A 19,701-nucleotide genomic window follows, 5' to 3' on the forward strand; every position below is an offset into this window, starting at 1 on the left:
AAAAACCGATTTCTTGGTCGTTATAACATATAGCGAGTACAGTGCTGTATCGTTTAGGCACGATTAAATTTCGGAAGAACGAAAAAAATCATATGCGTCAAATCGTAAACGTTCGGTTGAGAATCCGGTCCGAGTCGACGGAGTCGGTTGGGGAGCAACGCTGTCATTTCGTCCGAAAGGACAACCGATTCCAAAGTCACAAGGGTCTGCGCCACCGTCGCCAACACACGATTGCCGTTGTTTTCACTTCCCAAGTCCGGGGTCGAGATTTTAACGGGCAACGGGTACATGTAACGATTATTGATTGTCAACATTACTCCTACAGGCTAACGCTAAGAGATTTCGGCGTAAATATGTGGCGAGAGCGAATAAATAACGCGGTAATAACATTGGATGACCATTAAGTGCCCATAGGAAGACCGATCATTCCGGTAACCATTAACATCATCCTCGAGTCCACCACGGTCCTCGCCCACTCGTTATTTCTAACGCGCGCAGTATCGTATTCATTTTACATTATTACGATAGCCGATGATCGTCACCGCAGTACTTTTACACGAGGTAACCCTGTGCCGTTGTTATTAAATATCAAACGCACACGCACCGAAGTCTGTCACCCTCGCCGAAATAAACTTCTAAAAATTATACCGGAAACAACACCAGGGGTAACAAGCAGTGCAAGAGGGGACGTTACTGTACACATTCGTGTTTTTGCGTGCGTATTTTTTTCCCCGATCGTGTTCCGTAAGCCACACCGATAATGTACCGAATTGTACGCGAATTGAATATTTTTAGTGTCCGGTGACGGAAAACGCCGACGGGAGAACGTCAAAAAAACAAATACGGCGGTGGTGGTCATAGATTCGAAAGTTGGAGGGCAAGTATTTGATTCCGTAAACTATAAGGGTTCGCTGCGCAGGAATGAAAACTATTGGACTTGCGTACGTCGGTTAGTGTTCCGAATCAACAACCCTAGCTGCGTACGATTTGTGATTCTACGTGCGTGCCCATCATTAACACTCGTGCAAAACCTCGTGAATATACACCACGCGCAACATCGATAGCGATTTATTCGACCCGGTTCCCTTGTGCGCACGCATTGTTCGCGTGAACGCGGTTTTTCCTTTTAACAATGTAGACGTACGGGGTTTTCGAATTCACGAATTCGCACATAGCGATTTCACCCAACAGCGTGTGCAAACGCGAAACGCTCAGACCCGTAATGAAAGGGATACGTGAAAAACCATTAGTAGTCCCCCCCCCCTCACTGACATGTAAACGATATTATTTTGATTTATGATTTTACGGCGAACGCGCGAATTGCACAAAAACGCGACGCGCTGGAGTAGCTCGGCGGTATTCGAAACGAGAAAGTAGAAAAATAAACGCGAGCGGGACAAAATCGATTTCGTAGTGTCGCTTATCAAACAGCGTCGGGGGAAGTGTAAAAAAAAAGTAAAAAAGAAAAAGTTCAAAAACACGGTAAGGCGGGCACAAAAATACGGCGAGCGGCGCACGAACCTTTCAGCCGGTGCCGGAAACGCCGTTGTGTCGACTTCCGGTTTTCTACGCCCCCCAAGAGAACTTATGTTCAACGAGGGGAGGGAAAAAGTAAACAACTCGACTGCGACCGGTGCGCGCGTGTACGTGCGTGTGTACGCTTACGAGTACCAGACTCGGCGTAAAAAGTAGGTTCACGTCGAACGTTTTTCTTTGGGCCGTTCCCAAAGTCACATTTCAGCCGCGTCCGGTCGGATCTCCGCGTTTTTTTTCTTCTTCCTTTTCTTCCGTTCCACCCGTGAACCGGTGAAAAACGACGTTTCCAATTAATGCCGAGGCCAATTCGCTCCGAAAAGCGTTCTACTTATCCAGCACGACGAGAATCCGGGGCCAGTAGCGGTACGCACCTATCGGGCAGCATCCGCGGGAGAGAAAGTTTTTTAGCGCGCGCACCACGCCAAGATTCGCCGAAAATCCGTCAGCGAAATTTTGCGGTGCGCGGCATCGAAGAAAGTTCGACGTTTCGAAGTAAACCGAAGTAATAAAGCGGGCGGCAAAGAGTTCGGCGAATAGTGCAGAGCAATCTAGAAAGTCGCGCGGGTCAAAATAAATGTGTTCGTAAATAGTATTTTTATCGGATAACTTATGGTTTTGTTCTTAGACAGAAATACGAAAAAATATTCGAAATTAATTTATACACATGCATTATGCGTGTTTTACGATATATACTCAAAATGACTACGTTTTTCGTTAATTCAGTACGTTTGCAGCCACTTTGTGGAGTACGATCAAGTTAATCTAAAACCTAGATTTCTTACTACAAGGTAATCTTAAATAAAGTGTTTAAAAAAATAGACCACAAACATTGGATGACTGAAGAGGAACATAAAAACTGAGATTAACCTAATCAATGCGTACTCCACAAAGTACTCGATCACTCTGTAGTACACATGCAATGGATCCTTTTTCTCTTCCCATCACTCTATCTCAATCTCAATCTAAATCACTCTCTCTCTCTCTCTCTCTCTCTCTCTCTCTCGTTAACACCGTATAACTTTGTAGTCGCCACGGAAAACGAGTGCTTCGCGCGCGATATCGCACGCCCGTGCACCGCACAGTATCGTTTTCAACGCAAACGCGCGTTTTTGACGCGCGTGCGCTCGACCGGCCGCCGCCGCGGGGCACCTAAACGCGTCGCGGCCGACTGGTCACTATAATATACTAACGGCAGCTTGACCTTGCGCGACTGGTGCACGCGCATGCACGCGTAATAACACGCGGCCGCCCGTTAATCTCGTTTCGAGTGTTAAAAAAAAATAAATATATTTTTAAAAAACGCAAACGTCGATAACCTAGAAAATAATAACAACAATAATAATTAAAAAAAAAAAATTAATTATGACCGTGGACGAGCGTAACAGATAGATGCGAATACGATGTTTGCGGGACGCGCGTGGGTCGGATTTCGCATGAGCAGTAATACACGAGAAACTCCACGACGGGTTAAGAGTTTTCCGAAAATATTCCGCTAAACGCAAATGATCCGCGAACCCCAGAAATTTGTTACAAACGTTCGCCAAGCAGCTGACTACAACATACGTTTGCGGCTTCTTGTACTCAACCGTAAACCGATTTGTCGTCACAAAGCTTGGAGTAAACGCACCTGAGCTCGGACGTGACGTCGTATCTTCGACGACTGTGCTGCTATTACACGTATTTAGGACGCCCATATCAAACATGTCAATAGGAATGGTACGCATCGATTTAACGAAACATTGTTTTCGCGTAAACGTTTACATACATCGTCGGCGTAAAATTGGACTTGAAGCATTACTCAATATATACTGACGCGGAGGGTTGCCCGTTTATTGTTTTTTTTTTTTAGTTCGTGCGTTTCATCTTATTCGTTTCGAACCGGCTGTTCGTCCAAAATCTACGTGATATCGTTGTATCGTACACAAAAAATGTAATACAAATCGTTGAAAACGTTAACGAAACATACGAACGCGTCACGGATTCGCTTTCGCGTACGCGTGCATAAAGAACAGTGTGCTAAAAGCTGAAACCCGTTAACAGGACCTGAAATCGCAATGGCGACTCTCAAATTCGCAGTAGGTCGAGACACAACGGACATCCCTCCGGACGGTAAACACGAGCTGAACGCAGTTGTTACCGACGTGACGTGTTGTATATCTAAAAGACCCGAAACCATAACTGACCAACATATCGCGTTGCACGTGCACGGCTACACGTTTTGCACCGCGGGCCCTGTGTAGTAAAACGTATACGTACTGCGGACGACGGTTACCTGTATAATACGCGTTGGAGATGGACCGGGAGATAAAAAATTATTTTTATTTTACCGTACCGTAAACGTATATACATATGTATACCATTTACTGCCACTGCTTCACACAACAATTACTACTACTACTACTATTACTACTACTACTACTACTACTACTACTACTACTACTACTACCGATACGGTGTACGATTAGTCTGAAGGATACGGACGACGACGAACGTACATAACGCCAAGATAAATGCGACGACGAGAAAATGAAGACGTCGCGCGCTCCGGGTATTATGTAGGTGATAGCTGCTGCCGGTCGCAACGTTCGTATACCTACGGCGGGTCTCCTTCTCTCTATCTGTCTGCCCATCTCTCCTTCCCCGCCCGCCCGCCACTGACGACACACCTTCCCCGCCGGCCGTCTCGGCCGGTCCTCCGGTCGTTTTCGACATAAATTATGAGCGCGCGCGCCGCGGTAAAACAAACAATCCCCACTGTGCACCGCCGCTTGTCCTGCGCCCTGGTGCAGTCGTACATACGATATAAATATGGTACGCGTGTACGTAAGTGTAATTTATTTTATATTTCAATTTCGTAAACCGAACGGCTCGTTATTAAAATTATGGTGGAAGAACAGTAAAAAAAAAACCCTCGTTTTAATGGATCGTGTAAACGACACAGAGGAATGTTGCCCCGTCCCGTCTAGCGACCGACAGCGATATTTACGGAAAACGGAGGGTTCGGCGGATAACCGTGTTATTATACATGTACGTCATCGTCGCGCATGGCGATATATTGGACCGAGCTCTTCGCCACGTCTGGGTGCGCGACATTACGCGTGTGCATTGTTCTCACGGCCGTCCCGAAAAAAAATCTGGATCATAATTTTCATAGTACCATCAATCGAAACTACAAATTGTACATTGATAAATGTTTAGTTTTGAGAGTTTCAGTTAGACATTTATTTAATTTGTGCATAATGTTTTTCATAAAAATTACGGAAACAATATAAAATCGAATGAAAGTAATTGCTTTTGAAAGCCAAATGTTTTGGATCTTGTTCCCTTGACAACATTTCCGTTATCATCAAGACTTTTAATAATAGCTTCTAATGAGCCCCGTACAGCTTTGACACTTTCTGCTCTTGCTGTCCACCGTGTTTTAGATAAATTTCATAGCTTTAAGGCATTTTCAATTTCCGATAATTTTATATTAAGTAAGCCATACTGCTTGCAGAAAAAATTTTTCTTAAGTATCAAACATATTTGCAATAGTTAAACTGGCTTCACAACTATGTTCTAAAAATGAATTAAGCCTATGAGCTTGACAAGGTATATAAATGGAATTTGATGACCAGTCAGTTTCATATGGGCTCCATTTTAACATCCAAGCATATTGCTACCAAAGTCATTTGACTGAAAAGTTATTAACCTTGGATTCAATCCCGACAATTAAATCTAAAATTCTTACCGAAATCATATTATGCAGTTTAATCTGTTTGGATAAATGTCGGTAGCACTTTCGAATGGGTTTTTAGGAGCACCAATATTATGTACCATTATGTAACTTCTCTTCGTGCTTTTTCTTAAAATCATCGTTAAATCTACTTCCACATTCTAAGCACTAAACCTTAACACGTTTTCTCTTACGTTTAACATAAACTAAGGCACTCATTATTAAAAATATACAAAAAACAGGTATAAATATCAGATTACAGACGGAAAAACTTTTGAAAAATGTTACGTTTAAACAATGACAGTGTACAACTGTTGAACTGTTTGGTCTGCGCAGCAACAATGATATTATACAGCGACAACCGATACGGGTGACGGGAACGGAGTACAGACGGTGGGTTTGACGATTTGTACATGGTACATCTCAGACCTATTTATAAAATGTTATCGACCAACAAGCACGTTCCCATGGAACGACAATATTTCATTGTCATTTTATTATTATTTTTACTAATCAGTTAATAGTTATTACGAATTACTATAATATTCTTATAGAATTATAAATAAAGTAGTAATAATACGGAAACATTTGAACTCATAATTTTTGACTGTACAACATAAATTATTTATACTTGATGTATAAATATGAGTATAATATAATTATTGTATACTATTAAAATTGCCGACTCAATGGATCGATGAACCATTGTGCCAATTGGGCCCGACTATAAAAACCGTGGTGGGAGGGAAGAGAAGAGATGACGTGGGTAAAGATTTTCGTGGACCGAAATCGTACCGCGATAAACAACTGTACGTCTGATCTGCTCGCGGTTTCGGTATTGCGACGCTCGCGACCGGCGAACCGTCGAAGAAAACCGACCGGCGGTCGTGGTACGTTTGCGATGACTGTAAATGCGGTCTGGGGGGAGGGGGGGCGACCGGTTAAACGTAGGATGTTCTGCGAAGGTTTTCTAGTCCTTTGGAATACATCCCACGGCAACCCGGGAGCGTAAAAAGAACGTATCTTAATATTACGAACGAACGCGGATCGGTTCGGATAAGATTGAACACGTAAAATAACTTGCACGGGATCTCTACGTAGGAGCAGTACCGGAGTTCACCTACACCGGATGATCGTGTCTTACACATTCGGCACTAACCGTCCGATTTCCAACACAACGAGATGTGATATATGCCCTGGTCGGAACGTATTGTCCTCTCAGCAATATGCGCGCCGACTATACGCACGGATCGACAAGAACCATGTGGCAAACGTTACGCAACGCAGGGTCGGTCGCCCCCCCCTCCCCCTTGAACCCGTATTTAAGGAATTTATTACATGTGAGATACCTACACATTTCAAATGTTTTTAATGTGGATCATTTTGTAACGAAATCAAATCACGCTTGGCTATGAATACTTTGAATCAAACTTTTTATCATGTCCATACTTAGTGAAAAAAATCAAACAAAGACAGGTGTTAAAAAATAACTACACAAAAGCTGATTTCTAGTGGATCCGGCATTAGATAAAAAAAAAAAAAAAAACCACAAATATTGATTTTAAATGTTACCAAAATTTTACTTAAAAAAAAATTTGAGTCGCCACCCCAAGAAGTAAGTCTAAATACGCGCCTGACGCGACGGTATACCGACAACGAGTTGTCGTACGAAAACGATCGGAAAAGGTAAAACGACTAATTGTCGCCCTTGAGTTCCTCCGTCTTTCACGTATACGTATTTTACGAGATACAAATATCTAATGGGAATGATTTTACGCTTCGATTACCATCTTTAACGTTTCTTAACGAATAGATTCAACCCGACCGTAGTGCGGACGCGGTTTCCAACGAGCGAGCAATCGAAACGATCGTAAAAAAATAATTTATGTTAATTTGTATATTACAATATTACAACAACTTAATTTGAACAAATACGATAAACTTTTTTTTTTTTTTTTTATCGAAAACGGTTATTCCGGAAAGATATTTAAAATACGCGTACACGTGTTGGTGCGTTTTGATTATATTTCCTCCGGTAACTCGCGTTTGCACGTTCAGCGGAACACATATTACGTTACCTGTAGCGTTCACGGGGTTACGCATTTCGTAACCACGCAGCGGTGTGTCGTGTCGATCGGATTAAAACGAAAACGGACGACGACGACCACCGGTGTCATAATTCTTATCGAGTTCGAACGAACGTTTCGATTTCAGCGACCGGTGCGCACAACCTTTTAAAATCGAAACCGCGCGATTTAATCGCGTATTGGTGGTTCCGTGCGCACGCGATACAAACGGAATACTGTCCGTTTGTAGTTTTCAAGCGAATCCCGTACATTTTTCGACTTGATTTCCGATCGTTTTCGTTATTGAAGCGACGATCGTGTGACCGTTTTCGCATTGCGGACGCGACGGAGTTCACGATGACGACGTGAACCAGACGCGGTCCGAATGTTTCGAAAAACGCGACGTACCGTACGCGTGGTCGTTTTTTTTTTTTTTCACTTCTCCTCTGTCTTGTTGTCGTATAAAGACTACCGGCGACGATGTGGGTGACCCGAAAGCACCGAAACCACCGGCAAGCGGTCGGCGGCGGAGTTTACGACCCGCACGCGGTGCTGTATGCGTTCACAAGTATGAATAGCACGTAAACAATACGTACGCGTGTGTGGAACGCGCATTGTCGTCCCTTGTCGGTGCACAGCGAGGACGATGCCCACCCGAAAGACCGAGGTCGGCCATTTTGTCGTTAACGGATTGGCATTGCCAACCGGGCGCGGAGGGCCGCACCGAACCGCAGCAGAGCTCACGGTCAAGATGTTACTTCGTGGAAGTACGTTTCGTGCTTGTAACAACAATATATTTATCTCCACCATCGGAACAGATAGGACTGGAACGCGCGCGCGCACCGCCTGTCGGTGCAATTATGCGTGCACAAAGCGCGCGGCTCACGTTAAACGCCACACGAACTGGTCGGACGTACATAATAAAAACTCGATCGCAGGGCGCGCGCGCATACACAGTTGTTGTGTATTTTAGTATTTCGCTTTTGAAGTAAACCGTTTTTTTTTTCCTCTTTCTTTTTCTCTCTCTCTCTCTCTCTCAATCTTTGTCGGGTGTGACGTCCTCGTCGGTATGCGGCGGCGGTGGACGTCCGAAAAGCACATCGTACGTGTGCGTATATACGTATATATATTAATGTGTCTACCATTACGCACCCGTATCGTCATATAATAATAAAAATAATTATTATTCTCACTGCAGCGGTCATGTGTGTGTGTGTGTGTGTATGTGTGTGTGTGTGCGTGTACGAGACAGTAGGTACGTGTACGACCAGGACTTGTGAAAAAAAAAAAAAAATAAACCCGACGACGTTTCGTTAATTAAATATAATAAAAAAAAAACGTAATTAAATAATGCGTGCACGAGGTTATGTGTTATAATAATATGTGTGTGTGTGTGTGTGTGTTTGTTACCCTGCGTAGTGGTATCGTCGCGGGGCGCGCGCACAAAGGGTGTGACGAATTCGGTAATTAATATTTTTTTTCTCTCCATCCGCGCGCCGCTCCGGAACTTTTAAGTATTCCGACTTCGGGTGCGACGCGTCCACAATGCATACGATCGCAACATAATGGAAGTGTGTATTTCCACCGGCATTCGTCGTCGGCAACCCGATAAATCTCGATCTATAATACGACTATAGTTTACAAGCGTACACGTATATTACAGATAATGAGAACACGATTTAGGTGCACGTTACGATGTAGGTTTTAACTTTCCTTTCATCGTTCGGTATGCGCGCGGCAGGTATACGTCGTGTGTATCGTGAGAACCGAATCGATCCCCTGCCGGCCTTCCGCGCGCCACTAAAACGCCAATAATATTCGGGGTAGGTCGGAATTTTCGACACGTCATGAGCTGTATACTCCCTATCTGGTACAGGTCAGGTTGGTCACATAATAATAGATACGTATATATACACTCACGCACGCAATTGACTCGGACGTCGCATTTAACTTCACGAAACGAAGTAATAACTATAAATTACGCATTGATCATTATTCACGGTCGAAAAATAATCGTCAATTTTATTTTCGTTCGTTGTTGCTTATCTAATTGTCAGCGCTGTACGGCTATTGGTTTTTTTATTCCGAGAATAAAGAATCGAGTACGCGCGTCACAATTAAAAAACGCTACGGCATACGTTAACTGTGTGTTTATTTCTATGTGTTGATGAGTTGCAAAAGTACTTTGATTTTAGTAGAAATATTGCACGACGAAAGAGTAATTTTATGTGTTATTTAAAAAAATGGGTTTCGAAATTATTTGTTTTTTTTTTATTAACCTTATACAATATCGTAAGTAGTACGTACGCTTAACTTCTTAACGGGTTGACGAACGTCGATTTATTCCGCGTACGACTTAACGTTAAATGAAGCCAAGAATATACGCACTTGGCGCAATGGTGTGGAAAAACTATAGACACAGAAGACGCGAGACGAGACGATCATGATGTAATTAATATACATGTGCATTACACACATCTGACCGCCGTAATAAAACAACAACTGCAACTCTAAACAGCCGTGATGAAATGCAATTAATCGGACGTTTGACGCCAAAGCGTATTCCATGCTAGCGAAGTGTATTTGTTTTTCGGTCGTTTGATTTGAATTTAATTTTTTCTCATTCCTAACCGCCCACGGGTTAATAACGTACGTTCGTTTTGCGGTTAAATTTCACGTCGCTCCCGTGCGGTCTACCCATTAAGTCCGCACGAAAATTGCAACGACACGTACGCAGACGCACACCGCTATAGGTTTTACTTTGCTTTTGGCGATTTTTATATGGATCGCGCACAAAATCGCAGCGGCTACTCGTCCGACGGCCGTCGATCGCAATCGTCGCGTTGCGCAGATTTTTCCGCGTCGGCAACAGTCGGTTTCGATGTTTTGTTTTCCAGACACCCGTGTGGACACACCGAACAGTATTATTATCACGACAACGGAAGCGTTGGGAAAATCGGTGTATTCGACTACATTTTTCGACGTTTCCATATGGCACGTGCACGCGTTTCGGTTTACATAATATTTACGCGTACGGCGCGAGCGATAATAAAAATAAAACATTGTTTTTCGAGAGTTGAACGAACCCGCGGTAAATATTTGTGTTTCGGGACGCGACGCGACGGAGGGGAGGGACGATGAGGTGGCGAAATCTCGTACGCTCGACTCGGACGCGATCCCTAACAGCAGCAGCAGCGTTAATGCACGGGATATAAATGTTTATTGCGATACACGCGCGCACCGTTGGCAAAGGGTTTCGGATGTTTTCCTAAACGGTCGCGACTCGCGAGGAGTGATACGTGCCACGTGCGGTGTCACGCGGCCAAATGATGTCATCGTCACAAGTGGTCGTCTCGTCCCGCTACTATGATGATTCATCCGGGCGATACGCGCGCACGCGAGACGCAAACGTCGGAAGAAAACAAACGGAAGGGAAAAAAAACGGTTATTTTTACGTTTACAAAACGATGTGATACATTATACGCAACGCGTTAGTCATCGCGTGGCGTCGTTTTCGGATGTGACGACACACTGTGGGTTTTCGAGAAAATGTTTAAGCCCAAAGGTACCATGAGCGGACGTCGCGAACCCTCCGCCGAACGGTGTACAAAGCGGATTCGATCGAGATACTGATAAAATCGGGCGAAAAATTGTTGAATGTGCGGTCCGAAAAACCGAAACGTAAAGGGTTTCGAAACTCGCATGTTCGCAACATCACATTTGAACGCGTAAAAATAACTGAAAATAACGTTTTCGGTTAGCACATCGCAACTGATGTTGCTCGACGACCGTAAAGCACAAAACAAAGCAATCACAGCGCGAGAGTTCATAACCATGAGGTAGTTTTGAAGTACATATAAGCGTGGGCAGACTTATGTTTTAGAGAAGGTGCCTACAATGCATTCGGGTCCCATCTTAACGAAACGTTCATGTATATTTAATCTGACTATAATGTATGAATTATTAAATAAACATAACTTCAATTTTAATATTATGCGGTACGTCGGTCCCGATCAACACGTTTTCCTTGAATCTTGTACGTTTTGCTTAGATGTCTTCAATTGTTTACGATTTGTATATTTATAGACATAGTAACTTGTTACGTAATCAAAAGAAATTTTTGCACGAATATTTCGTAGTAAATGTAGGAAGTATTACTATTACGAACGTTTTTTATCGAATATTTTAGAACGGATCGCATTCTATATTGGCGATATCGATCGAAATACGGGTTCCTCGCTGTTACGCGACTGAAGTCATAGGGCCTCGTCTAACTAAGATGGGTGCCCGAGTGCACCAATCGTCCTACTCACGCACGCCAGGTCTAATTCTAACGGACACCTTATAAAAATATAATTTTCCTTTTTTTTACCACGCGATGGTCGAAATTCTAAAATACCAATGTACAATTTATTTGGGGAGGAATTAAGTATTATAATCGAAATAAATTTCATAAAATTTTCAGTGTGTTTTGGCAGAAGGTAAAAATCCTTAGAATAAGCCCTGGCGCACGCCCTTGCCTAAGCGGACCCGTGAGGGTTTTTACCGAGTGCCCGTGCGTTAGTGACGTACGTTAGTGACGTACGCTAGCGACGTGCACTCGAAACGCGAACGATCGTTACGTCGGTGAGTACCGTCCCGTCGACGCGTTTTACAATAGTTTCCGTGCGCGTAACGCGACGGAAGGGATTTATCTTTAAAACTCGGTTTTCCGCAAAACTTTCCGGCCTCGTCATCGCCCCGATGAGTAATCGCTCACTCGTCGTCTCGATAACGTACACAAGCCACTCCGCGCGCGCGCTCGAGCGAAACGGTAATACGTCATCGCGTTCCGTCGGATCGACCGGACGGAAGTAGTACTGCCGTCGGCGAATGTCGTTTACGTCGAAGCGTTTTCGTCGTCCGTTATCGCCATCGTGTACGGATTCATTGCTGGCAGTGCTCGACTCGGCAAAATTAAATAAATTACTTTTTAAAAAAAAAGATAGTCCCCAAAATGTTTGTAAGTCATTATAATTATATAATTATATAAGTATACCATTTCTTGGGAACTCAGATATATAATTTAATGCCTATCCATATAGCTAATATGCCTTTACCTGCTTTTAAAAAACACATTTCCCATTGGCTCCAATATGAATATAATGCGATTAAAATTTAAAATATTTTAACCATTCAATTTATATTTTATAATTTAATATCATATAGGTAATATTATTATATTTGTATTTCATTCTGTCTTATATCTCTCATGCTATATTTTAGATATGTAATATTTAATTTAGAATATTTTAAATTGATAACCCGGGGCCTCCACACGAGTTTTCTCAGTGAGGCCCAGTAATCTTTTTGATTTCAAATAAAAAAAAAAAAATAATAATAATTATAACGTAAAAATAGTAGGGAGACGCTAAAACTTCTGAAAATCAGTCGGAGTGCTCTGTCCTTCTGCGTCCCCCCTCAAGTCGAGCATTACAGGTCCACCGACGTTTAACGACCCGGTACAACGCAAAGGCGTCCGTCGTCGATAATCCAAGTGCGATCGGTGGCTGTCTGCGATCGTTATCGATGGGTCTGTAATAATTATCAATATCTATGATTCCCGAAATTCGTTCTCCCGCGCGGTGGAGTTTCGTCCAAGATGAAGTGCTAACAAAATGAATACAATATGTATAATGTATAATAGACACGGAAGAGCCAGACGAACATGCCTTTCCCCTGATGAACGACCTTGGTACAGTTTATACTACCGTGTCGAAACCTTGTCCGCTAATCAGTTTTTTATATTTCACCTCCATCACTCCCTCTCAATCCCTTACAACCAGCACACTTGTCAACTCGACATTTTGTTTTTGGATCGCCTAATTTTCACATACGTGCATAAAATAGTCGTGTGCAACAGTTTCGGAGACAAATCGAACTATCTACGCAATGTCTCCAGACGAAAGCTAACCGAACATAAGATTCGTACGCGTTCAAACACGCAAAAACGTATCAGCTGCGCGTAGTCCACTACAGTGTGTATACGTTTATACGGCGGCACGCATAAGCGTAAACAATTACACGCGATATTATTCATTTTAAGTCATTTATTTATTATTATTTTTTTTTTCCCCCCGGTCGTCTTTAAGACTTAAGTGTTGTCCGAAACGCCGCGCGGTGACAAGTCGGCTCTTTTACGCACACGCGAATAATCGTCGGCGTAATCCTCCGTCGTGCAGACCGCTTATCGCCGAGAAATTTATATCGCAAAAAAAACATACACACGGTCGTATTATATTCAAATATGTACGTATGAAAAAAAAAAAAAAAATGAAATGAAAATAAAAAACTTGCCTCTGAGTTGATTGGCGAACATCCCGACCGGCAACAGCAACCAAACGACGGCGGCGGCAATTATTCGGCAGCGGTCCATGGCGGCTGGTCAACCTGAAAGCAATAAACCCACACGAATTCAATTACACCGCTGCTAATGCTAACACGCTCGGAGCATGTATAGTATTACTGCGTTCAAAGCAACTCTTTCTAATCACGTGTACATGTACGTAAAATCTTTCGCGCGACAATGCGAATCACTCGTTTAGATTCGCATTTTTAAGATTATTATTATTATTATTATTATTATTGAGATTGTCCTGTACGGTACGGGTCTGGTATTTCGACGTTCCGAGAAGCTGCGGTAGGACATGGGGTCCGGTGGAGATTAAAACGTCGGTGACGGTAGTGCTTTTTAGCTGACACGGTGAGTGGTTTTTTTTTCATTCTCGTTTCGTTTCACATAACAGTCGCTATATGTTATGACTATGGAGGAACGGTTTAAAAATTATTTATTTATTTATTTTTTTTTTTTGTTATACAAAACCGTAACCCAACACTCCCGCGCGAGCAGTAGTAGGATACGTTGAACTTGTGAACACTATTATTTTCGTTGTTCGACGCGCGCGCGCACCACTGTGAGAAACGGATTTCGTGAATAATGGCTTAACTACCGCGTGTACCTATGTGTTATACACAATACACGCATACGTATAAATATAACACATTAACGCAAGCACAATGTAACATAATAATAATAATAATAATAATAATAATAATACACACAGTGCGTATTAAACACACGAGAATAATTACTGTATTATTGTACCCATCTGGTTGCGACCGAAAAACGCGTATATCTCTTTATAAATTACATAAAAGAAAGTCGCTTTTCTTTGTTCGGGGTTAATCTCCAAAACCGTACCACTGCGCATGACTCGATGCGATCGAAACTTTCACCGTCGGCTAGGTACCAAGCGTGCGTTTCGAACGTTCCCATTCCGAAACGAGTTACGCTCGATTTCCCAATTCGGTTCCCGCAATCGTTTTCCCTTCAAGTTCAAAGCTGTCGAGTTCAACTTCGTCCGCTAATACATTCAACTGATATTCGTATTCACCGTGATCAGACTGCACTACACTACGATGTCAACAAAAGTTTTATTCCGCAGCTGTTGTAGCCCGTATTAGTCACGTTTATGAAAATAAAAATGATGTTCGCGAAAGGATGGACCGACCGAACTGAACACGCAAAACCCATCATCTCATAATTGGACAAAATATTCAAGTTTCGATGTTTGGCTCGACGAACACGAAATTTTTTCAAAAAAATAAAATTTATCATACCCGCCTTGGCTGTCGAATTTCATACGTCTGTTATTTCTTATCGAAAGCAAAGGTATATATTTGTAAAAATAAATCTTCGGCTATTGAGTGAATATATAATACGTTACGTATATACCTGTTGAATTTAGGTAATACATCAACCGTTTAATCGTACCTAATACGAAAGCTAAATAATCATTACCTTCTTTGAACGTGACACGTATAGACATAATAAATATATAATAAATATGAATATAATACGTCAAAGAATATACATTGAAAATATTGATGAATTGATGTATTGGTATTTAATTCGATTTCGAATGAAACTTATATGGTAAACTGTTATTTATTATTATTATTTATACCAACATAAAAACATTTAATTGATTTTCCAGGGGCGTAACGTATAATAAAGCTTTAACAACGGCCTTGTTGGTCGGGAATAAACCGTACAATATTTCATTGCGCGTAAACATTTCGCATTGCGTTAAGCGCAAAATCGCTAAACTACTGGATCTTCTAGTAAAATATTTAAACGATTCCGTCGATGGTCATAAATCAAAAACTGGTCTAATTAGTTCTCGGCCATGAATATTGTAACTTTTTACCAACCATTATATGGCGCGAACAACGATTCGTACGGACGTTTTTATGTCTACCCGTGACGTTAAGATATGCATCAGCCGAGTTAAATGTTTATAGATTAAAAATAATAATCTCGTTCATTACGTAATTGAAATATAATATAAAAAAAAAAAAAAACGAACGGTCTTCGGCTAATTAACATGTCAACGGTCGAACAACGCGTGGGTACACCGTTTAAGTAAGTAGGTATGGAAATGATAAAATGAAATGGAGAACACAACAAACGAATATAAATACAGCGGAAACGATGGATGGGTTCCACGCGCGCGGTTACGACGCGGTCAAATGGTTTTTTTTTTTTTTTTTTTTGTAAAAATAAGTTGTACGGAATATCGGACTATATACAGATTAAACGAACAGCGTTTCAATCGCGTAAACATGTTCTACGTTCGGCAACAACTTGGTCTTGTTTCCGAAATTTTCGTTCGAATAAACAAAATAAATCAATTCACCACACAGCCATGCATGCGCTTCTGCACTGCGTCGCAAATATACACACACACAGCGTCGGATGATTTCCCGATCGAACGCAAAGTTTTTGTTATTGTGATATAATGTGGGAACGAGGATGCTTTCGCGGATCGTTCGCTGTGTTCATGAATAATCTAACATATTGTGTTCGTCCGACGACTGAGAAATTCGTCTGGGGCGACGATGATCGATGACCGCATACGATGATGTATTGTTGTGTATACGTACAAAAAACGGTTTTTTATTCCAAAACTAATTTTCAGTTTTTCGCATAAATAATTACAACAATAATAATAATAGTAATAATATCAATGATAAATATTCGTTAATTATGGTGATATGCGCGTCGGGCGGTGCCGCCGTTCGAGTAATACGTTGTATTATTATTATTACTATTATAATACATAAAATATAATATACTCGACGTAATAATACGACGACGGTTGTTCGGCTAGGTCGCCGCATTAGAACGAAGAAATGAAAAAAAAAAAAAAAAAAACAAATCGCTTATTATTAAGTCGCCGTGGTCGTTGTACATTGTGATTCGAACGGAATTCATTTAACCGGTATTTCATTGCACAAGCAGATATATGTATAGAGCCAACGCTCTAGTTATAAGATATTCGTATTCGAAATTAACTATGGTAAAATATGCAAATAAGCGATTCTGTGCACATCGCGTCGAAACGCACGCACGAATCGTTTTTCTGGTACACGAAAATTAGAAGAACCCATATACGACGATGTACAAAGAATAGATTTTTATTTTCTACAACACGTACACGCAATGAAACACGAGCAATTATTATTATAGTATGATGGGTGCGTTTTCCAATCGCGCACCGTACACACCGACGGCTACTCGGGTGCAACGGCGAACATTGGCAAGTCTTGAAAGTCGATGGTACACAAGTGACTGCAACGAACGTGTGCATCGAATAATCGGAGGATATGTGTACACACCGAACAACGGTTGTTGTTCTCTCTTAGCTCATAAGTTCTGGAATAAAAGGACGTAAGCGTGGTAAACGATTTTTTTTTTTTTATCAAAAATTATAATAATGCGTCCGCGGACCCGTTAAGTTTGTCCACTACTAGTCCTCGACATCCTTGAATTTAGAAACAATCTAACGTAAACCGATTCCCGGTGTCCTTACAGACGGGAAAAAAATATTGAAAAACGTTCTGATGTACGACTTCGGTGCCCGGAAAAGAAATAGAAAAAAAATAAATACATTTGAATATGACGTCGGATCGAATTCTCACGCCGACAATAACATTATTATCGCCACCGAGTGCAGTTTGATTCTTTTTTAATCGGAGATTACTTTTTTTTTTTCTAATCGTGTCACGGCCGCACGCAACACCTACACGTCCGTCCAATCGTTTGGCGCGCATTTTTTTTTGCCGATGTTTTGCGACTAAATACGCGAGTGATCACAAATAACACAAACACGCAAATGGCTATATTTTTTAGGACTACGTCTGAAACGTTATAATAATACGACAACGCTGATAACGAATTGGAATATTTCCGTCTGCGGAACGTAAAACATTAACCGCTTGGGCATAATGCGAAACAATAAATCGCATATTATAAAACGTTGCGCGGGGCCTAATGACAACCGTTCGCGCGTTTTCGAGCCATCGTTTGCTGGTGATTTTTTTCTATTTTTCGTTGTTTACAAACGATTATTCTGAATACGATCGGTAAGTGTACAGAATCCTATTTTGCTGTGTATAACGTTTATTTATCCAAGAGACGAAAAAAATAAATAAATAAATCAAACTTTTGGCGAAGAAAAAAAAAAAACCAAGCGTATAACATATAGTTTGGATCCATCGCTTTTGTCGAATGAAACCGACACAATTTACTTGTTACGTTTTTTTCACGGGATTCGTTAACGAAACAATGATTTATCAAACCTGAACGCGTCACCACGAACACGTCACTGCACGGCGATCGTTTATGTTCGTCTCGATCAGTCGTCAATTCAACCGCACCAAGACGAAGTGATTTATTCTCGTATGCGGGAAAACGAGCGTTACAAGTTTCGGTAATCTTTACGCAGGATTTTTATTTTTATATTCGTATTCCTAACGAAGTTCGACCCGATCGCGCCAAACAGTGTGCTGCTTCACGTTCATCACATAGTATGACAGCGTCTAGTCATACGGCGGTTTAGCGATCGGTTCGCCTCAAAAGCGACAAAACACATAAACGTACAACGTTCGCAATCTACTGCAGGGCCATGGACGTATACCGCGACAAACGTACGGACTCTCATGTACAACGAAGGCATACGCGCGTACGTCTGACAATTCGAAGACGCAAAACTCCTATCACCGTAGCGCAGCGGTTATCGTTCGGCAATACAAGACCGCGGGAGGTTTCCATTCGGACGCGGGTTCAGAAAATTCACCGGTATTATTACAACATCCTTCATCGTGGCTTGTTCTAAGGATTTATACCTACTGCCCAAACACACCGAAAAGTTTGTTTTATGACATTTATTTGGATTACAATACTTGCCCCTTCCGAGTATATTGATATTTTAGAATTTTGACCATCGCGTGGTGGTAAACTATTAAAAAAAATACGGATCTTTACGTATACCACTGTTTCAATTTAAATTTCATAGATTAATCAATCATCGAAGTAGCAAAGATTGTAAAGTTACATAATAATTACTTATTAGGTGGTACTAGGTTGCATTTATAAATCACACGAATTTCAAATACTCAGTAACATTTCATTTCGTTCGATAAGGAAAATGATATTTTTGTAAAGTGCCCAAGTTCATAGAGTCAACTGCTCTTTTGATTTTTCCCACTGCCCGATTCGGGTCGTACCGCTAGTTAGAATAAAACCTGCATAACGTGTTCTATGCGTCGCGTAAAAGTCGATTTCGCCAGCGACGCGAAATATTACGACGGCTTTCTTCGCGAGCGCACTGGAACCATGGACGTCTGTGTGCTGCGTTCAAAGTTTGAAAGACAGACGTTTTTTTTTTTTTTTCATCCGGCTGTTTTCGCCCTTCCGGTCTACGCCATTCTTAACCCGTCGACCGTTCGTGGAAGATTCAGTCGGTTTCGATGCGGTCCAAGACACAGAACTGTCGCGTTCTAAGTGTGTAACACACCGGAGCAAGAGAAAACGATAACTCCGTCCGTTTCGCAAACGGACCGACGTCGCGCGCGCGCGCGCAGCGAAAACGCAAAATAGGTTAGTATCGGGTCGTAGATTTTTTCGAACCGATACACGTATGTGTTGTTCGCGTGTTATGAGCAAAATGAAGAAAAAAAAAAAAAACGATAATATCTCGATGACGCGTGCAAGTTATACAATGCGATATAACGAACAATATACCTATAGACGAGGAAGAGAACGAAAATAAAGTTTTTTCGACGGGCCGCCGCAATACCGAGAAGACGCCATCTCGAGTTTTCTCGATAAACGTTTGTGTGCGCTCGTCAGATCGGCCGACGCGGAGGTGGGGAAACGCGCTAATATCGCATTGTTGACCACCCACTGGTTTTTTTTTCCTCTATTACAACGGGACCACCCTGCAGAAACGTGCCGACGGTACGAGCTTGTGCGCGCGCAGTTCTATACGGACAAACTTG

The 19,701-nt window shown here is 42.0% G+C and overlaps 1 protein-coding gene across 2 annotated transcripts in view; it reads right to left on the minus strand.

Annotated features, from left to right (window-relative positions):
* The window catches only part of LOC112691841 (BMP-binding endothelial regulator protein), an 80,510-nt gene that overhangs the window by 45,419 nt on the left and 15,390 nt on the right, over positions 1 to 19,701 (minus strand). For both annotated transcript variants that reach the window (XM_025566254.1, XM_025566255.1), the window contains exon 2: positions 13,654 to 13,746. In XM_025566254.1, coding sequence (XP_025422039.1) covers positions 13,654 to 13,732 — 79 coding nt within the window. In that variant the 5' untranslated portion in view covers positions 13,733 to 13,746. The remainder of the gene's footprint in view (positions 1 to 13,653; positions 13,747 to 19,701) is intronic.

This window comes from Sipha flava, unplaced genomic scaffold (genome assembly GCF_003268045.1).
Source record: "Sipha flava isolate LNK unplaced genomic scaffold, YSA_version1 67_pilon_pilon, whole genome shotgun sequence".
Lineage (NCBI taxonomy): Eukaryota > Metazoa > Arthropoda > Insecta > Hemiptera > Aphididae > Sipha > Sipha flava.